The sequence below is a fragment of the Hibiscus syriacus genome, unplaced genomic scaffold (assembly GCF_006381635.1).
Source record: "Hibiscus syriacus cultivar Baekdansim isolate YM2019G1 unplaced genomic scaffold, ASM638163v2 tig00112528_pilon, whole genome shotgun sequence".
NCBI classification, from domain to species: Eukaryota; Viridiplantae; Streptophyta; class Magnoliopsida; order Malvales; family Malvaceae; genus Hibiscus; species Hibiscus syriacus.
This window is the reverse complement of record NW_024063356.1, coordinates 536,473-559,365: the sequence shown is the minus strand read 5'-3', so window position 1 is coordinate 559,365 and position 22,893 is coordinate 536,473. Positions and strand designations below refer to the sequence as shown.

The following is a 22,893-nucleotide window of genomic DNA, read 5'->3' as shown; positions in this document are numbered from 1 at the left end:
TGAATTTGGAAATTGAAATACGGAGCACGGAATGTGGAATCTGGCGCGATTTGTGGCGTCGAGACTGAGCCGATCGAGTCGTTGCTTCTCATCGATGATTCCTCGTCCTTGTATTATCCACAAGCGTGGAGCTGATATTCTTCATGATCCTTGGATCAACAAGGTTATTTGAGCAATCTGTTTTTCTAAATATGATCTCTGATGAATATGTTACATTTGCACTTGGAAGTAATATCCTTTTTGTTATTTTCAATTGTCTTATTGTTTTCTTATTGCTCTCTCTTTTCCTTGTTAAATTTCAGGACACTGGCTTTCCTTTGACTGAAAGGAATCGACTGGGGCTTCGTGGTCTCCTTCCGCCACGCGTGATATCATTTGAGCAGCAATATGCTCGTTTCAGTAAGTTTGAGCCTACTTATATTTTCAGAGCATTCTTAGATTTATATTAAGAAGCTTTCGATTTGAAGGCAGAAAACAATATACAAGTATCTGTGCTTTGAGTAAATGAAAGGCTAGTATCTGATCTGATTTAGATAGTAATTGTTTATTTGGATTTGAAAATTGAAAATCATTTTCCTCTATATATTGTCTTTTAGGAGATATTTTGGCCTGGTTGATCTTATCTTAATTTTTAACAATAGCCTTTATTTTGACACTGTTTTTAATCGCTAGTTGAATCATATCGCTCCTTGGAGAAAAATACACAGAACGAATTGGATATTAGTGCTATTGCATTAGCGAAATGGAGGATCTTGAACAGATTGCATGACAGGAATGAAACACTGTACTTCCGAGTAAGTTTCTTTTCTTGTCCGGGTTTCTAATATGTATACAAAACTTTTAAGTTCTGAACATCACTTGAATATTGCCTCAGGTTCTTATTGACAACATCAAAGATTTTGCTCCGATAATTTACACCCCAACTGTAGGACTAGTATGCCAAAATTATTCTGGATTATTTTGACGCCCACGAGGAATGTATTTCAGTGCCAAGGATAAAGGAGAGATGATGTCTATGATATATAATTGGCCTGCTCAAAGGGTAAGCTTCTGCAGGTTACGAATTTTCGCTTATTGCATGAAGATCTAATAATAAATTCAATTTCCTTCTGTTTTATAGGTTGATATGATAGTCTTGACTGATGGCAGTAGAATTCTTGGTCTTGGTGACCTTGGAGTTCATGGGATTGGAATACCAATCGGGAAACTTGATATGTATGTTGCAGCTGCTGGTCTCAACCCACAGAGAGTATGGGTTATGCTTTCTTCTTCTTTGTGCGTGTTTGCATGTATGTGCATGCCTGTCGTCTACATAATTTGAGCTATACATTCTTATCGGTACTTAACACCGATTAATTTGGCCTGTATCAACCATTTGCGACCATTTTCATACTTGTGTTTGGATGTTGGTTGTATTTGATATGTTTAACCATCAGTTGAAGCTCTCTGTTATATGCATGTGAACTTATTTGCAACTATTTGGTTTATATCTACCTGTAAATATTTGTTCCCTATTATTATTGTATTTTACGTTTTCAACTTTTTTTGACATGGCAACTCTCTTTTCTTGTGTTATAACTTTAATAATTCAATCAATATGTCTTTGACAGATACTCCCGGTTATGCTGGATGTTGGTACTAACAATCTAAAGCTAATTGACGACCCACTTTGTGAGTAAAATATGTATTTAATTACTTTGTTCTTATGTAGTTATTCCCTGCATAGACTGGAGCATATGAAATGCTTTCTGTTACTTTGTTTTTTTAACAGATTGTTAAGATTTCTTTGGACTTTTTTTTTTTTTGGGTTTGGACAGACTTAGGACTAAGACAACCTAGGTTAGAAGGGGAAGAGTATCTATCAATTATTGATGAGTTCATTAAAGCAGTTTTAACACGTTGGCCTAAGGCTATTATACAGGTTTCTTTCTTTCAGAAGTGAGGTTTTTGTTTTATGCTTGTAGCATGATGTTTATTTAATGGCTTCCCCATTCAGTTTGAGGATTTTCAAATGAAGTGGGCCTTTGAAACTCTGAAACGCTATAGGAGAAGGTTTTGCATGTTTAATGATGACGTGCAGGTGAGCACTTGGCTCAGCATGTTACTTATATGGACTGGATTAGTTTCTAGTGTAATGCAGATTGCTGCAGCAGTATTAGGAAGTTGTGCTTACCTTATGTCTATTAGGGAACTGCTGGAGTTGCACTTGCTGGATTGTTAGGAACTGTAAGAGCACAAGGTCGGCCTTTGGATCACTTTCCAAACCAAAAGATTGTTGTGGTGGGAGCTGGAAGGTAATTGGCCAACTTATACTAAGGTTCGGGATTTCATTCTCTCACAAGTATTCCACTGTTCCTTTGCGCCCATTCCCTCTCTGCTTTATTTCTCACACACACTTTTCTGTCTGTCATCCAGTGCAGGGCTTGGTGTTCTTACCATGGCTGTGCGAGCTGTTGCAAAGATGACAGGAAAAGCAGAAACAGCTTCCCAGAACTTTTTCCTACTTGATAAAGATGTACAGTTTTTGCACTCTAGTACTTTTCATCCTATTTGAGCAAAGCCTTTTTTGTTCTTCTAGATATGTATCTTCCTTTCTCTTGTGTAAAAAAGATGGGGAGTTCATGAATAAACAAATCAAAAAGTTCTACTAGAAAAATTATAGATAATGATTATGGTTTGACTCTAGGAATATAAATGTTTTTGCTAGTTTGTCACTTGATCCTCTGGTATTATTAATTCCGTACTCCATGTGGTGGCTACATACTTGCATTTCTAATTGTTTGTTGTTGGTTAAGGGTCTCATCACTAAAGAAAGGAAGAATCTTGATCCGGCAGCGGTTCCATTTGCTAAAGATCCTGGACAGATAGGGGAACTTAAAGATGGCGACTCTCTTCTTGAAGTGGTAAGCTCAATATTTGCATGAGGGACAACATGTATAATTGAAGTGATAAGTTGAATCTTTTTGTTCAACGATGAAAAGGTTGATGTTATGCTACACCTTTTTATAAGTACAATCTTCAACAAGTCATGGTTGTTCTTTACATATATATAAAAACCTAATCGTTATGAACCGACTTTTATTCAGGTAAAAAAGTTCAAACCTGATGTGCTTCTTGGTTTGTCTGGAGTTGGCGGTGTGTTCGGTGAAGAGGTGGAAATTCCTATTTATTTTGTTATTGGCGTGCAGTTCATGCTTATTTTTAAATTCTGATTACTGTTGACATTCTGCATTGTGTTGAGTATGCCTCACCGCTTTGTTGGCTCAAAAACAGGTGCTCAAGGCTATGCGTGAATCTGGTTCAAGTAGACCTGCTATATTTGCCATGTCAAATCCCACAATGAATGGTTTGTTTTCTCTGTCCTGCTCCTGCCATGCGGTATGGTTTTCCTTATAAAACTAGATATTTCGTCTTGACATCTGTTTGCATTTCAACTGAACAGCTGAATGCACTGCTACTGAAGCTTTTAAGTATGCTGGAGAAAACATAGTTTTTGCCAGTGGAAGCCCTTTTGAAGATGTCAAGCTCGGTATCTTCCATATAATGTCTGAAAGCTTTAGCATCATACATTTACAAGCCGTGTTCGTGGTTTTTCTTTTCAGTTATGGCTATTGTTACATTCTAGTCATTTGAGTGTTGACAGGTGAGGGCAAAGTGGGTTATGTAAATCAAGCAAATAACATGTACCTGTTCCCAGGGTAGGTGTTATTTTCTGCTTCGTTGTCCTTTAGTTCGTTAACCGTGCTTCGATCTTAACTTCGGTTTAACCATTTTTTATTCTAATCCAGGATCGGCTTGGGAGCTTTGGTCTCTGGTGCTCGTTTTGTAACCGACGGAATGCTGCAAGCTGCTGCTGAACGGTATGAACGTGCTTATTATTATATAGTTGCTTCCCCTCTTGTTATGGAAGTTGTGAATGAAATGCTATCCTTTGAATTGCAGCCTTGCATCTTATATGACCGACCAAGAAATCCAAAAGGGCATATTGTTTCCATCTGTCAATAGGTAATATTTCTTAGGCTCTCACTGGTTTTTCCCTTGTTCAAAACTGGTAAAAGTTTACTTGTTTTTCTTTGTTTTTCCATCTTATATGTATTTATACTATGATTCATAATAATGTATGGCGTGAAATATATATCATATGCTCACTTTACGCGGTTTTAACAATGCATTGAATGTCGAATGGTATTACAGTATTCGAGATATCACAGCCGAGGTTGGAGCAGCCGTCGTCTGAGCTGCTGTTGAAGAGGAACTGGCTGAAGGGTATTTACAAGTGGGTCCTACAGATCTGGCCAGCATGTCAGAAGTATGCAATTTCTTTCTCCATTACTTGTGTTCTATTTAGACACACACGTTCTTGAAATTAAAGATAATTATATATTCACACTGGATGGATGGGTGCAGGAGGAGACGGTGAAATACGTACGTTCCCATATGTGGTACCCTAATTACAGCCCACTTGTTCAACAGAAGTAGTCTCTCTTTCCCTTACACAATTTTGATTCGGAATTTGGGTCAATCTCTTCGGCCCCAGCTTCCGCGGGAGAAAATAAATAAACCGGGCTTTATATTCCCTTTTTTTCTAATGAATTTACAATCTTTTCGTATAATAAATTTACGTTATTTAGTGAGTTTTAAAAATTATTAGAGTAAACTATGTATTTAATATTTAAATTATCAGTTTTAGTATTTAAACTTTTAATCTTTTTCAAAATTATACCTAACATTCATTTTTTATTTCTTTTTAGTACACTCGTTAAACGTTAAATTTTGAGAAAAAAATGAAAATTTAGGTATTAAAATAGACCAAAACTAATATTTTAGGTACTAAAGTAGACCAAAATTAATAGTTTAAGTATTAAATGCTTTAAGTTTTTAACGGTGGGTATTAAAATGAAACAAGAATTAATTGTTAGAAAAATCGAAAAAATTGAAAGTTTAGGTATTAAAATGGATAAAAATAATAGTTTAGGTACTAAACTCAAATTTACCCAAATTATTATTATCTGTAATTTTTCTTTTTATTTTCGAGAAAAATGCTTCAATGTCGTAAAAAATTTATGGATTTTTAATCTTTTGAAATTACCCTACGGATAAACTTGATTTTACCTGAAATCTATGGCTCAAAGAAAACCAAAAACCATACTGCGACTAAATTTGTTAACTATTACGGTATATTTGTGTACATATAAGATTTGTTAACTATTACGGTATATTATACAATTAGTTATTGAACACTAGTATGTATATTGATTGCTATTGATTTTTTATAAAAAAAATTAGCATCAAATTTTTTATATTTATTTTTTTGTTATATATCATTAAATGATTAATAGCAATATAATATGACAGGTTGATGTTGATGAGGAGATTAAATTATCATTTTTTTCTCATTATCTTTTTATTAAAAATAAAATATTTTCATCCATTTTCAATTGTCATCGAAATTTTTCATTCTCCCTTATTTTTGGTAATCGAGTACCGATGAATTTCAATTATTGTTATCTAAAACTTTATCGATTATTTTTTTTTTCAAATTCTCTTTAAATTTTACGAAATTTAAAACCAAAAAAAATCTCATTTTGAGATTTAATGGCATTCTCCAATTTAAAATATACCTTGAAACTAGTCTAATCAAATAATTATCAAGGAAATAAAAGTTTACATTGAACTTTCAGATAAATTTTAGTTAATTTCAAGTATATTTTTTAGGATAAAAGTTTACATTGAACCTTTTAAATAAATTTTAATTTAAAGTATATTTTTTGAAAAATTAATATGGGAAAGAAAGTGAAATGTAAAATGTTAAATTTTAATAGTAATAATTTTATTGCGAATGTCGATTAATAATGGGTAGTGATGGCAAACGGGTGGGTCAGGTGCGGATATCCCCTCTCCTATCCTCATACTACATAATATTTTTAAATCTACCACCCCCCACCACCCATGATGAGTAATTTTTTTCAAATCTACACCCGCCCACGTGGGTACATTCTCAAATTCATCCCCACACCAACTACCCAACTTTGAGATGTACCCGGCTAGACCCGCCTTACAGCAACCTTAAGTTATACATAAGCAATAAACATAAAACAAACACGTCCATTAAGAAACATAATAAAATAAGCCAATGATTATCTGAGTTAAGTGCTAACATAGATCTTAAAGTACATAAAACACCATAATAAAAGACATAATTAAAGTCTAGAAACATAAATGACAAACACATAATATTTTTGTTCTTTGACACACATAAATGACAAACCCTAAATTATACCTAAATTTATAATAGTTCAAAATTTAATGGGTATTTAGTGGGCGGGCGAATATGGGGCAGGCGGATACGGAGAGGGTGGATGCGGGGTGGGTAAGGTCTCAAACCCATCACCCGCCCACTACCCGCGACGGATATCACTTTCTAAATTCACACATGCCCACTGCTAACTAAAGTTATATCCATCCTTGCCCCAATTAAAACGAGTACGGTATGAAATACACGAAATTATACTCGTTTACCATCCCTAATAACGAGTGATAATTAACTAATAAAAATAATCGAAAAAACTAATGATTTTTTATTTGGGAAACAAGAAAAACCTACCACATCATTATTTTTTTAAATAATTTAATATATCAATGATAATAAAAGACAAAAGAGCCTAATAATAAAAAGAAATAAATAATAATATTAATACATAACTTAAAACTCAATGATTAATTGTTAACTTAATAAAAAAAATGATTAATTGTTAACGTGACAATTTACCTAACTATCAACCATGATTTTCCTTTTCTTTTCTTAAACATTTTGGTGCACTTATAGTGAACTAACCCTTCAAGCTACAACTACCGTCATATTCATTTAGTTGTTCGGTTCAGAAAATGGCAGAAAGCACGGCCTTTCTTGCAAACAAAAGGTATATCTCTTGCTTTCTTAATTTCTTTGATACTACCTGTAAATTTCTTTACCTCCATCAAAATCTTCCTCTCTGCCTCTTAGGTTTGCAGTCGTAACTGGAGCCAACAAGGGAATCGGTTTTGAGCTATGCAGGAACCTGGCTTCAAGAGGGATGACGGTGGTTTTGACTTCCAGAGATGAAAAAAGGGGACTCGAAGCTTTTGCAATACTCAAAGATTCCGGTTTATATGATAATGTGGTTTTTCATCAACTTGATGTAACAGACCCTTCGAGTGTTGCCTCGCTTGCAGATTATGTAGAATCGAAATTCGGAAAACTCGATGTTTTGGTTAACAATGCTGGCGTTTTTGGAGCTGTTCTGCACCAGCAAGCTCTTGCTGAAGCCATTCAACTTGCTGGTTACTTTGTAAGTAATTTAATCTGTTAATAGAAATGTAGATTTAAGATCTGATCTGGAACTGGGATAGTCATTACTGGTGTGAGAAAGAACAGATAAATTGCAACTCCTTTTATGATGAAATCTTTATATGTGGTGAAGAGCAAAATATGAATTAGGAAGGATTCCTCTTAATTCGTGCAGCCAAGTGAAGAGCAAGCCAGTCAGTTTGAGATTGCAACTCAGACATTTGAGTTGGCAGAAGAATGCTTGGAAGCCAACTACTATGGTGCAAAAAGAATGGTTGAAGCATTTGTTCCCCTCCTCCAGTTATCTGACTCCCCCAGGATTGTCAATGTTTCCTCTATTAGGGGGTTGTTGAAGGTACATGATATACACATTTGTTGGGGGAGGGGGGGGACTCCCTCCTCCTCTTTCGGGAGAAATCCGCGAAATTTTGTTCGGACAGCCAGTCGAATCCTCAACAATCAGTATTCCCCGTGATAGGTTCACAGAGCCAAGAGTGCTTCGGATGGGGGCCGCGCAAAGACGTGAGCGTTTTGCACACTTGGTGCTCGAGCACTCTACCTATTTAATATAGGCCATGTTGCAAGTGTGTTATGGCTCCAATCCGAGTTGCTCCCGGCTCTGTAAAACCGCCACCGGCTCTGGCCATAGTATAGATTGTTGGGGTTCGTCCGACTGCTCCCTTTTTCATGTTGACTTGCAGCATCTGGGTGACATCTCTCTTTTCTCTTGGATCCATAGCCGCCTAAGCATTAGTTTTTAATCATCATCTGTCATGATTGTGCAGAATGTACCCAATCAATGGGCCAACAAAGTGATGAGTGATGCCGAGAATCTTACAGAAGAACAATTGGATGAAGTTTTAAAACAGTTCTTAAAGATTTCAAAGAAGGATCACTGAAAGATCAAGGATGGCCTACTTATTTCTCAGCATACACACTCTCTAAAGCAGCGATGAATGCCTACACCAGGATTCTAGCAAAGAAGTACCCAAGTTTCCTTGTCAATTCCATTGGCCCAGGCTTTGTTAAAACCGATATAACTTGCAATTTTGGGGTCCTAACTGCAGCTGAAGGAGCTGAAAATGTTGCAAGGTTAGCATTGCTGACAAATAATGGCCCTTCAGGTCGTTTTTTCCTTAGAACGGAAGTGTCGTCATCCTTTTGATGAAAGATTTAGCTAATGAATGTATCAGCAAATCGAAATCATTTACAGACAGATTCTCAGTTTAAAGTGATCTTAAAACCAATGAATTAAGCTTCCATTGGATTATATTTTGTATTTTTCTTCAAGCTATTAGTTTTAGATCAGGTGTTCCAAATGCTATTCAGATTGTTGCTTTGTTAGTGAAGGAACAAATGAAAGGGTCTTCTTTGTTGGGTCGAATACCTCCCATTTTGTTTTAAAAAAAACCTGCTAGTTTTATTAAAAATAAAAAATATCCAAAATTAAAATGAAGATTTACAAGCATAATTCTAAACGTAAACTAAATTATAATTATGATATTTTTCTATAACCATTGACACAAAAACTAGACTCCAAGATCACACAGGGACAATAAAAGGAAAATATTAAAAATCTAACAAATGCTCGAATAAAATAAAGATACGAATAAATTTGATTGTATCGACAAACGAACAACAAAATGAGATGAAACTACTAAAGACCACCGAAAAATCGCAAATCAGAATCAAGTGACGTGAGAAAACTATTCACGAGCGCAAAACACGTATCCAAATCAATCAGAGAGTCCAAAGCAGAGAATATCATCATGATAACAAATAAGCGTCATCTTGATCAATCGTGGTGATATCAAATCCAACCCTGAGAAAAAAATAAGCAAAAACAGCGGTCAAACAACTGAAAACTACCAAAAGGAATAGATAAACGTGCCATAAAGACGAGATAAACGTGCTATAAAGGCTAGATAAACATGTCACAGAGATATAATTATTTTCATTAAAAAACTAAAAGAACAAAGAGAAGAGACAATGACGGTCGACAAACAATATCAAAATCGGTGACGCCACCGACTAAACAAAATAAAAAATTGATTTGATCTATAAATATTAACACAAATTGTAAAAGAAAAATAATACTCCCATGTTATTACGGCCTGTTTTCGAATCGGGCCAGAGATTAGTATGGCATACTTCTATTTGATTTGAATGGTAGATGGATTATTTTATGATATAGTCGGATAACATTGAAATCATTGTGCATGTTAGACAATTAGCACCACTCTCTAAAGAAAGAAGAGGTCAAAAGCTAAAGGCCCTGGTTTTTCTCCACAATTAGTGCATTTAAGCTGTCCCAAAATTTAAGCATCCCCAATCACGTGTGTGGCCAATTAACCAGCTCAACCCCCATCAGAATTCTCGCCATCCCTCGAACCCTCTTTATATATATATATATATAAACCAGGCCCAACACGGCTGTTTCGATCATCAGCTCTCATCTTGTCAGAAACCACAAACCGGGGTGGTCGAGTTGCATCTTTTGTTCTTGCCCAACAGTTCCTCTGTTCCATCGACAAAACCGAACCCACAAGCCAAGTTCTAACCCCAAAAACAAGGCCAACAACAATGGCATTCACGGGAACTTTGGACAAGTGCAAGGCTTGTGACAAGACTGTCTATGTTGTGGACATGATGACCCTCGAAGGTTCCCCTTACCACAAAACATGCTTCAAATGCACCCATTGCAAGGGCAAACTCGAGGTATCTTTCGATTTTTTTGTTGTTGTTGATGTTTTGATTCTGTAAACTCGAACAACGATCCTCGATGAAATCGAAAAACGAGTTTAATGATGTGAATATGTTCATCTCTTTCCTTCACAGATGTCCAACTACTCCTCCATGGATGGAGTCCTGTATTGCAGGACTCATTTTGAACAACTATTTAAGGAGTCTGGCAATTTCAGCAAGAATTTCCAATCAAGTACAATTTATATTTACTCCCACCCTTAAATTTTCTTAAATTATTTACTTTCTTTTTGCTGCATGGCTAAGGCTAAAAACATTAATTCTCTTTGCTGATAACCTTTTGACAGCGAAGAACGACAGGAAAGATGATCAGCCGAGGACTCCCAACAAACTTTCATCCATGTTTTCCGGAACCATAGACAAATGTCGTGCTTGCGAGAAAACAGTGTACCCGTTGGAAAAGGTTACGATGGAAGGGGAATTGTACCACAAGAATTGCTTCCGTTGCGCTCACGGCGGTTGTCCGTTGACCCACTCGTCGTACGCGTCGCTCGACGGCGTGCTGTACTGCAAGCACCACTTCGCACAGCTGTTCATGGTGAAAGGGAATTACACCCACGTCCTCCAGGCTGCTGCGCATAGGAGAACGGCTCCGCCTCCTCATCCACCGAATTCGCTGAAAACAACCGAGCTGATCAAGAAGATGATGCGCCGGCCGATCAAGACGAATCCGAAGAGTAGTCGTGATATAAAGGAAGAAAAAGACGACGACGACGACAATGGAAATGATTCAAGACAATCGATCGATCGATTCTTTTTTCTTTCTCAAAAAAAAAAATCGAGCGCGTGATGTTTTGAAAAGAGTGTGTAGTGGTTTGATTGGCTGGCGCAGATGATATCAAAAAGTTGATATTTCAATACTTTCTTCACTTTGATTCCGCAATAATTTAAACATCGTTTTTGAGTAACTTTAAATTTTAAATAAGATTAAAATATATAAAGATACACCTCCATCAAACATTCATTAATTTAATAAATTAACCACCAAATTTAATCGTATATATTTAACTATACGTAAAAAAATTACACCAATCTAATTCTTTATTATTTTGCTAAAATTTTACCATTAATTTTTTACATCAAACAAATAACTAGGCATTGGTTAATTTTACCTTTTCATATATATATATATATATATATACTTATACGTGTATTATCTATTTACATTTTTTAATTATTAATAATATAAATATAATTATTTAAATTTAAAATCTTTAATCGTACAGGTTCCATTCAAATGATACATGAGTAATATTCCGAAAAGAATAGATAATTGCTGCTTTTCCGCTTTGAGTTGAGCAGAGCTCACCAACGTTGTCATGAGTCCCACTCAATTCCTGACTCACCAAGCACCTTCCCTCCTAAGCTATTTTTTTTTTTGAATTAATCACGTATATGATCTATTAATCAACTAATTCAGATCAGGTATTACAAAGAAGAGAGCGATCCTCCCAGCCCAATTTACTCCATTCGCAAATGTCAGGATTCTAATCCCTGACTTTGTTTAAGGGACCTAGTGCATCATCTCACTAGACAAACTGATTGTTAGTTCTTAACCTTTCTTATTAATCCATTAATAAACATTGGTATACCATTTATTTGTATAATGTAATTATTCATTTTTAATCCCATTTTGAGAGAAATACAAAATACTTACAAGTCAAGATGGCAACGGGTAGGATTTTTGTTCAACCTGGTCCGACCAGAAAATATGCACCCTCCATCTGAATTCGACACGACCCAAAAATTTTATATTCTCAATTTCATCCGACCCAGTCTAAAAAAATATATACTCTCTACTCGACTATGATCCGAACCGAATTTTAAAAGTATAAATCTGACCATATCTGACACAACCCAATCCGATATAAAATAAATATTTAATTTGAAAAAAATAATAAAATTTTTAAGAAAATTACATTATTATCTTGGGTCGGGTCGTGGTATTTTAACCTCCACCCGAACCCGAACTTAACCCAGCCCACCCTTAAAAAATCTGACCCAATCTAATCTAAACCCTAATTTTTTATTTATATAAAAATGGCCTAAATAATCGGGTTGGATCAAAACCGTCGGATTCAAATTAAATTGTCGTCTTTACTTGCAAGCCGTGTTATCTCTTAAAAATATGTGGGTTAGTTGCTGTTGGCAATATAATTAGGATAAAGGATACCATATGCCCCTAACCTATGATCACATGATCATTTTAGTCATTAAATTTTTAAAAGAATTATAAATATTAATTAAATTTATTAAACTATTACAAAATAAGCACCACAATAATATAAAATGATAATTAAGCTCATCAAATTTATACAAAATAATCATTATATTTTATCAAAATACTATATAATGGTCATTAAATTGATCAAACTTTATTATTATAAAAGTACAATGATGATCATTAAGTAATAATTTAATAATTGTAATGATCATTTTATAATTGTTTTAGTTTAGTTGTCAAAATAATCATTTGATCATAGTTGAGAGACCTTTGGTGTACTTTATCGTGAATTTCACGAATATGAAAATTTAAGAAAAGAATATCAAGATGTCCTAATTTAATTTTCTCGATAAACTCAGAAGCGACTAAGAATCAAAGCGAGTCTCTTCTCCTCTACTAATTTCGTTCCAAAATCTAACATCATTTTGTTTCCTTTTTGGGCGATTTGACTAAACTAACATTGTTTAATCGAATATTTATCTTTTTAGCATCATTTGATATATATTTTTCGAAGTGATATTCTTTCGGTTGAGCTGGCGAAAGGCGCATCCCCGGAAACGCGCTTTACCCGAATTTTCGCTGAGTTGGATGTCACGTGTGGAAGGCGCATCTCCGGGGACGCGTCTTCACGGGATTCTGATGACTCCACTGCCACGTGTGGAAGGCACATCCCCGGAGACGCACCTTCCATTAAATGCCATAAATGCCCCCATCCGTTTTCCCTAACTACCCCTCCTCCTCCCCTATATAAACCCCCTCAACCATCCCTCATTCTTCACACCAAAATCATATTCTCCTCTCTTATATAACTCAAATTCTCTAATTATTTGAGTTTTAAATTTATTATTAGTGGTAATAAATTTATTTTTATGTTAGTATTTTTTTAAATAGTTATTATATTTTTTATTAATATATTTATATAAATATTATTTATTAACTTATGCATCAATATTTTCGTTAAATATTGATAAGAAATGACTAGATTGATAATATTTAAATAATTAACTAATAAAATTAATAGATCGATAATTAAAATCAAAAATAATAATATAACCATATGTGTAATATTATAATTTCATACATTTTTCCTATAACTACAATAAAATCAAAACTGATTTTCATATATTGTTCTATCATATTTGTCGAAACAATTTTTTTCTTAAAAGGTGAAAAAAGGTGAGATTTTGAAAACCGCATTAATCCTTAATTATCTCTTTTCATTTTAAAAACATATGCGATTTAAAAGACCTCTCGTTTCGAAAAAATTTGAATTTCCTTTACGATCGAAAAATACGGTTCGAAGAGTCGCCACCAATCTTTGATTAGGGTGTGATTGGGCACCCAAAAATGCTTTGTCATTTTAAATAAAAATTAACTTTAATTAAAATAACAAATTGAGGTATGCGTTACCAAAATCCAAGTTCGGGAGTCGGTTACGTGCGGGGAAGGATTAGCACCCCCACAACGCCCTAAATCGGTACCTAGTCGATTAATTAACGTCTTTGCAATGAACTTTACAAATTTGAACTTAATTTGGCTTTTGATCCCATAAAAAAAAGGTGTAAATTTAAAAAAACATTCAAAAGCACTCAAATAAATTAAATTAAAATAACCAAGTCGTTTTAGAATGATAAAGAATGTTCGATTATTTACAAATATCGAGACCAGATCTTAAAAGCTATAACAACCTTTTCTCGATAAATTTAAATAAACGAATATTTCCTTTTCTTTCGTTCCCAAATTTTAGGTGACGAATCAATTTTTTTGATTTCATTTTCGGGATACACTTTTAATTTAAAATCGTCAAAACGGCCCTCTAATCAGTTAAGACAAGCCACTCAGGACAATTTTAAATTAAAAGTGTATTACCCTTAATCCAATTATGTAATATGTCGAGTTATGCACATGAGGTTACCATGCGAATCGTGGAAAAAGGATGTCATGCCAAAATCAATTAAATAAAATTAAAAATATCATACAACGTGACATACAAAAAAAATTAAATACATATAATTTAATTAAAAATTATAAACTATGCATATTAACATATAATGTATAAGTGTGACTTAAATACAAAAATAAAAACCAAGCATATCAAACTACGAAAAAAATTGTACTTATTAAAATATAGACTACATAATATTGAATAGAAACTTTAACACCATAGTAACAAACAAGATAATAAATGGTGTGGAAATGAACACATTATACCATACAAGATTTTTAAACTAAAATAATAATAATAATAAAAAACCTCATTTTTACAAAGGACTGAAATCAGAATAAATCCTAAATATACATGGGATTAAAAAGAAACATGCAAAAATCTATAATTCAAATGTTTAAACAACAACAATTAAAGAAATTACTAATCCGGACTAAAATTAAATGAAGTGGAAATTAAACATATATATCAATAATTAGAACAAGGATTAAAATAAAAATGAGCTTAACGAGTAAGGGTACCAAAAAGAATTTATCCAAAAGAATAACAAACAACACTGAAAAATAATGACTTTAGGACAAATAAAAAGGTAAAATTCGAATATAGATTTTACAAGTGACTGAAATACAAACACGCTAAAATATGAAGACTAAAACCTAATTTTATCTTTGTATTTGGTGACCAAGAAATAATTAACCCAAAATTACTAAGATATATATATTAAACTAAACCTAATATTAAACTAATCCTAATCTACTTCACGCAGGAAACCCCTCCTGCCACTCAACTTCACTCTCCACTCTCCATTTCAACTTTCCTTTTCTTCTCGATGGAAACAGGGGCCAAAATCCATGGCCACCCACCTTCAACCGAGACGCCATTATCGCCGTTCTATTTTTCTCCAGTCTCTCTCTGGATCGCTATTCTATTTTTTTAATTTCTCAAGACCTAACCTCTACTCTTACAAATGATGGATATGCTCAAAGAACTCACCAATTGGCTCCAAAAGGTAAACACTAAACCTTCTAATTTACCTCTATTTTTCATTTTAAAATTCCGAAAGATGGGAACTAATACAAATAATCTACATGCAAGGCTCTCCGAATAATTCTCAATGCTTCAGTATTAATCCGGTGACTCAAATCGATAAGCTTCTAACTCTTATTTTCTTTCAAAACAAATACAAAACACACACAAATAGTTGCTAGAAAGTAAATAAAATAAGATAAAATACCTCCTTGTTAATGCTATCTGTTTCTGGTTGTTGAAAATATTATTGCCCTTTTGTGAATGATTAATGCTTTCCTTCGAATGGAACCATGAAATCGGAAAAAAAAATTGTTTCCTTTTATTGTTTCCAGAATGCTAAACCAGAAAAAATTTACAAACAAAATCTTCTTTTTCTTTTCTGTTCTATGTGTTTTTTTCTCGTTTTTACTCTGTACTCTCCTTTTCTCTATGTCCCCATCCTCCTCTCTTTAGAACTGCCCACCCTCCAATTTTATATCCCCCTCCATCTATGAAAACTGAAAACCCCCCCTTTTTGTTAACTCCCGATAACCATTTTTTTGGTTTTCCAGGAAGTATTCATATGGGCTGGAAATTGTTCTGCAGGATCACTGGGCTTGAGTTGGGCCTTCAACCGGTCTGCTTCGGGTCTGCCCCGACATAACCCCGGACAAATCGAGTATCTACAGCTGCCCCTCTTTGCTCATTGTCGTGTAACGAGAATATAGCAAAGATCAAAAGATAATTGAGTTTGTCCGGTCTTGAGAACTTTAAAAGATTACAGCACTCCATTGTTACTTCGAGATAAATGAAACTTGAAAATTCTTCAAATGACGGGTCCGCTCCCTCTTGTTAAGGGATTAAGGAACTCGAACAATCTTCTAAAAATGGGTTCGCTCCCTATTTCTTCAGGGAGTAGAACTCGAATAATCTTCTGCTTTCGGGTTCGCTCCCTCTTGCTTCAGGGGGTAGAACTCGAACAATCTTCTGCCCACGGGTTCACTCCCTCTTGCTTCAGGGAATAGAACTCGAACAATCTTCTGGTGTGATTCTGCTTCACTATTCTTCCATGAATGCTCAACTTTGAAGGTTAATCTAGATATGAGAATCTTTTTGGACTCGGCTACCATCTAAACCTCTCTCTTCCTGGGACCTTGAATCGGTTAATTCGTGCGCATTTTCTTTTAATCAATTGTTCTGTTTCTTTGTACTTGAGAACATTCTCTTTCCTCCCACATCTGATGATCTGATGGTTGGCTCCAATGCTCTTCCGAGAAGGCTTAAAATGGCCCGGAGGACTTATCATCTTGGTGTGAAAATATCCTACCCGAAGGTCTTATGGATGACCCGAAGGATTTATCATCATGCTCGAAAGACTTACTGATTATGAAATTTTGAAAATCACATTCTTCGTTTTCAAAAATTTCATCTTCTTAAAACATAAGTTTCATTTTCAAATTCATGTAAAAACATCCTACCCGAAGGTTTTATGGATGGCCCGAAGGACTTATCATCTTGCTCTAAAGGCTTACAGATGACCCGAAGGATTTAAGCATCATGCTCGAAAGACTTACTGATGGCCCGAAGGACTTATAAATTGTGAAATTTTGAAAATCACATTCTTTGTTTTCAAAAATTTCATCTTCTCAAAACATCATTTTTTTTCATTTTCAAATTCATGTAAAAACATCCTACCCGAAGGTTTTATGGATGGCCCGAAGGACTTATCATCTTGCTCTAAAGGCTTACAGATGGATTTGCTTCACTACTCTTCCGTGAAGGCTTAAGATGATGCTTCACTACTCTTTGGTGAAGGCTTACAAAATGGATTTGCTTTACTACTCTTTGGTGAATACTTGACTTTGCCCCAATCTCCTGTGTACAAGTCACTTTAATCGAGTGACTCCTCTCTTCATACATGAACATCTATGTTTTTCTTCTATATCTGATGGTCATGACTTCAGAGTAATGCCTCTTCTGTGGATTAGACCTCTCAATTCTTCAGGGCATGCCTCTCTAAATGTAACTCCTTGCGTTTGAGGTTGGAAATTTTCCCTTCAAACTTGTCGGGCTTTTGACATCATGAATCTTCTCTTTTCACGGGAAGATCTGTCAAAATCATGTATTTATGCATGAAACACTAATGCAATTAAATGTATCAGTGTAATGCATTTTCTTTTATGCAAATGATGTTTTCATGAATGCATAAATGTTGAATCAATTTTCACTTGGCTCCAGAGTGGTGAGCTTGATCTTCTTCTATTTGATCATTCTTTCAAGGGTCTACTTCATATGCTCGTGTAGCAACTCACGGTTTCCAACTTTCATCTTTGACAAGCCCTCTGATCTTCTTCTTGTCGTCTTTGTTTTCTTTCTTTATTTCGGAGAAAGTGTTTTCTCTCTCAACATCTTGCTATAGTAAGAAATACGACTGTGTTGCCCTATTTCCGTCCTTGGCTCAATTATACTTTCAGAGTTGTTCTTCCAGGACTCTGCCATTGATCAATGCTCAGTTGATTTGCTTTACAAGGTAAGCTCTGCTCAAATTCACGGTCTGCCCCTAACACTTCAAGTTGTGAGGCTCATTCTCAATATCTTCTTGATCTGAATCTTGTCATCCCAACATGATATGGGTTTCTGGTCATGCCCCAAAGTGGGTACTCTTGGATTTCTTTGTGCCCAACATATCATAACTTGAATGTTCTCATTCTCGTGTCACTACATAGTAGTGTTGTCAAGTAGTTTAAAGGCGTCTCTTCACATTGTCATAAACACTTAAGTGCCTAATTTTTCTAACAAAATGTCTTGCATTTTATACAAGTTGTAATATGTGCCCCTTCTGAATAATGAGATCATCTTCTTCTTGATGGGTAATTGACAACGTCACAAGGAAATTTTATAAGTTTCATTCTTCATTCATTATGTTCTCTTGGATCATCTACTTCAAGATCGTGGAATACTTCATGTTCTGGCATTGCTTATTCCTTTTCTCCAATAGAGGCATAATGAGTCTCACAAGCTTCAAGGACCTTTCACACTTGAAACTGTCATGTTTGAAAATGTTTTTCCCTTTTCTCTTATTATAGGGATCAAAGAATGAAAGAATTTTATAAAATATTGCCCCTTAATTCAGGCTCATAATCAAATCAAATCATAAACATGAGTTCAAAAAATATCAAAAGAATCAATAACTATTTAATTTTTCAGAGTTATAACTCTTTGACAAGTGTCAAAATTGATGGGTTGGCTTCAGTTGGCTTTCTATTTTTTAAGGTTTCAGCCAACAAACTTATATTTCTTTCTCGGTCTTCGTGAACATCACAACATGCCCTTCTTCTGGCTTGGTATTTTAATCGGATACAGACAAAATGACGCAACTTGCATAATCAATTACTAGACTTTATAGAACACTTCTATTTCAGTTCTCTGAAATCTTCCATTTGTTCAAGCCTCGTAGACTCCTCTAACAAAGACAGTACAGAAATATCGATCTAAAAATGAAATTCCTGAGTGCTCGTGTGAAGTTGACTATAACAGGTTTTCCTTAACTCCCTTAGTCAATCTTTACCGAAACTCCTTATTTAGAAAAACTTGATTTAATTTGCCATTGTCTGGCTAGCTGAAATCAGCTTTATTGTAATTTGCCTCTATCGGGCTAGCTGAAGGGTTCGTCTCATCACAAAGTCTTTGACTTGACAATCACAGTGGAGCATACACCAAATTGCCAGGTACCCGATCAAGGTCATGGTTTAAATATAATTTATTCATAAAGCCAGGGCTTTCGAGTTTCCTCTATAACCAATTGCTTTAGCGGAATAGCTCAGCTTTATTGTATACATATAATATAATCACCTTTATTAAGCTAGCTGAATTATGTCCATAAAGCCGGGGCGTTTAACCAATTGCTCTAGAGGGACATCTCAAGCTTTATTGTATACATATAATATTATAATTTGGGTATACGGGTCCAATTTCTTAAGCTTGTCAAGAAGAACCTGTCATAGTCTAGGTGTTGTTGAAAGTCAGAAAATCTCATCGTTAGAGTTCAATTTCCAAGCAACTGACTTAAACTAGATTCACCTACTCGACTATTACATCTGTAAGGATCATAATCATCATTGAACGTCATCAACAGAAGTGAAATCTAGTTGGTTTTGTAACATCATACACAAAAGATGCTCCATGTTGTCCGCTCCTATACATACCTGAATACCAAGCCTCTTGTTCGTATCCTTATGATAGAATAAGGTTATACCGGTCCTTGCAATAGAAGGGTATGGTGTTCGATTGTATCTTCTGGAGAGAAGGTAAAGGTCTTTGTTTTATCAGGTTTCAACCTTGTCATCTTGTCAAAGATTTATAACTCTAATCATTTACAGAGTTTTTAATTCAGTAGGTATTCAAAAAATTTCAAGTTGCAAATTCGATTCAATGCTCACAATCCTCAAAGTAACATGAATTTATTTAAACATCATTATAAAAAAAACTGAGAAATGATGAAAAACAAGTTCAAACATGATGTTGCAAATGAAATAAAGCTCCATAATGAATGAAATGATCTCTTCCTAATTAGGATGCCCCATTACCCATCTAATGTTGTGGTACTTAACTCAAACGGATGTTATATATTGTTCTTTGATGCCCCACTCAAGCTCGTCATCCACTGTTCCACCAATTCCTCTGTTAACATCCCATTTGCCACAAGCATCTCTATCTCCTTTAACAGCGGCCTACAGTTTCCCGTAGAATGTCCCAATGCCCCCAAGTGGAAATCACAGACACTATCTTGATTATAGCTATGAGCAGAAGGGTCTGGTTGCACTTTCACTGGCCTCGGTGTGAGGTATTGACCTTCAATCAAATGGGGATATAGATCTGAGATAGGAGTTTGGAACACTTTCAAAGCATTTTTCGATCTTGGGACTTTCTTTAGATGCCTCGAGTAACCCGTTACCCCTTTTCTTTTACGACTTTGAGAGCTCTGGACGTGACATTCATTCACCTCATCAGCTTGTTCCTTTTGATCGGTTGGGTTTTTAGAAGTGTCTTTCAAGTTTCCTTTGCTGATTGCATCCTCAATTAACTCTCCAGCTGTCATAAGATCCTTGAAGTTATTCGTCGACTTTCCCAACATTAACTCAAAGAAAGGAGCTGGAAGAGAATCGTGAAACATATATGATATTCCTTCTTCTAACAAAGGAGGTTGAACTTGTGCTGCCATTCCTCTCCATCTTAGGGCATATTATTTAAAGCTCTCAATAGCTTTCATTCTTATCCTTTGAAGGTCATGACGTTGTGGGGCTAAGCCTTTAACATATTGATATTGTCCCAGAAAAGCATCAGCTAGGTTGACCCATGTCTTGATATGTTCTTTATTCAAACGGTTATACCATACTACAGCCGGCCCAGCAGACTATCATGGAAGTAATGAATCAATATATTGTCATTATTTAGGTACCCTTCCATCTTTCTACAAAACATCTTTAGATGAATTATGGGACAACTAGTGCCATCATATTTCTCAAAATTAGGCACCCTAAATTCATGTGGGATGACCAAATCAGGGACCAAACAAAGTTCTCTAGCTTCTAACTCCTTGTGAGGGGCATTAACAATCTTCATATCTTCAATGGCTTCATTCAACCACCTGAATTTGTCTTCAAATTGTTCAAAATTGATGAGGCTCGTCCCTAGGTCTGAGTTAGACGCTCCAGGGCAAATTATCACTCTTGATGTACCAGTTTGATGAGATTGATTTCCTTTATCCTTTATTTTCTCTTTACTAGCAGCCTGTGGTACCAGTACCTGGATCATTTGATTCGATACGCCTTGCAAAGAACCCGATGCTTGATTCCCCGTATCTTGTTGTGACCCGACTAACTGCTCTTGCAACTGATCTTGTGATCCCTTATGAGATTGCTCCAATATTTCCATTTGCTTATTCATGACGATGAGAAAAGTAGTATGAATGGATGATATTGTTATTACTGTCACATAACCTTCCATAAATTATTTCTGTGTTTTTATAATTAATGCATGTAAAATGCTTAAATAAATACATGTAATGCAAATGCCAGATGCAAATACAAAAGGTGTCATTCCAGAGTGACCATCTTAAAACAACTTTCATTGAACACAAAGGTTTCGGTTCATCAAACAAACTTTACATATAACGGACAACTTTCACTCCGAACTTTTCTATCTCCTTCAAAAGCCAATTTAATTTCCACTCATGCTCGGGGGTTGAGTTGTCAATCTGCTTTAATTCTCTTGCAAAGCCAGCTAAATCAACCCATTTCTGAGCCACATTGCTTGCTTAGGTCATAACTTCTTTCATGACTTTGTCCATTTTCTCTATCTTGAGTGCTGATTCTCGGAGCTGTAGACACTGCTGTTGAATCTTCCTTGTAAGAAAGTCATTGTGGTTATGAAGCTCTTGCATAAGATCACTATAATCATCCACAATCTTCATCAACTTCTTGTTCTTGGCTCTAACGGCTTCTAGCTCAGCGTCATTCTCCCGCTTATGGCGCTGATATGAGATTTCCATATTGGCAATGGATCTGTTCAACGTCTGAATTTCGACTTGATATTTTCCCAAATTATCAACAACTATATTGCGTCTTATTTCTGCAATATGTAAATCATGAGAAAACTTCTCGGCTCGACCCTCGTGTACCTTACAATTCCTTCTCCACTGTTCAGCGTCATTCCTCAGTTTAGCGACTCCTGTTATCCACTCATCTAGTACATTTCCCATACCAGCAAATTTAAAAGCCTGATTGATCCTTTGAAAATCATCTCGCATGGCTTCCATCTCTCTGCTCAATTTATCATTTTCACTTCTTAAATGACGAATCAGAGCTTCGTATTTTGGCAAACAATTTTCTTCATGGATTTCCTTACTGATACCCTTACCTTTGGTCATTGTTGGTTCAAACTCAACAGGATAATCTGTTTTCAAACTGGGTTGTCCTTTCAATTCAAACTCCAATACTCCATGATCTAGAAGAAGTTGGACTCGACGTTTGAAGGTAGAACAATTCTCAATAGAATGTCCTTGAACTCCAGCATGATATTCACAACGAACGTTGACGTCATACCAACTTGGATATGGAGGTTGCAAAGGTTTTACATAATGCGGTGCCACTTCTCGGGCTTCTAACAGTTCATCATACAATTCCTTATATGATATTGGGATGTAATCACAATGAGAGCCACTTCTCAACTTGGGTTGAATTGGAGTTTCCATTTTTATTTCCCTTGATGTTGGAAGTAAACTATCAAACACCAACGAGTTCTGACTGCATGGCTTCTTTTCATCCTTCTGAACTTCTATAGTTGCCACTATTTCCTTGGCATTTCCAAACAACTTGTTGATATGAACAATGATTGTGCGTGATTTCTGATACTGACTAGAATCAACAGGTTCTAAAGTAGTCCATTGCGTATCTGACACCTCGAGATTATTTTCATTGAGTTCTTTCTTTTCTTTTGTAGAAGTCTCTCTTTCTTTGGACAAAACATCTATTCTATCCATCATCTTGGACATTTGCTCTTTTATCTCTCTTATCTCATTGTGCTCTTTGTGCGCCATATGATCTTTATGCACACAACCCTCCACTA

At 35.3% G+C, this 22,893-nt stretch overlaps 1 protein-coding gene and 2 pseudogenes across 1 annotated transcript; all 3 read left to right on the top strand.

Annotated features, from left to right (window-relative positions):
- Positions 1-31: 31 nt before the first annotated feature.
- On the top strand, positions 32-4,560 carry LOC120181518 (annotated as a pseudogene).
- A 2,258-nt stretch (positions 4,561-6,818) lies between these two features.
- On the top strand, positions 6,819-8,563 carry LOC120181540 (annotated as a pseudogene).
- A 1,180-nt stretch (positions 8,564-9,743) lies between these two features.
- On the top strand, positions 9,744-10,965 carry LOC120181511 (LIM domain-containing protein PLIM2b-like). Its single transcript, XM_039186615.1, has 3 exons — positions 9,744-10,045; positions 10,166-10,265; positions 10,378-10,965. The coding sequence occupies exons 1-3, from the start codon at positions 9,911-9,913 to the stop codon at positions 10,878-10,880; spliced, it is 738 nt and encodes a 245-aa protein (XP_039042546.1). The 5' UTR covers positions 9,744-9,910; the 3' UTR covers positions 10,881-10,965.
- Positions 10,966-22,893: the final 11,928 nt, after the last annotated feature.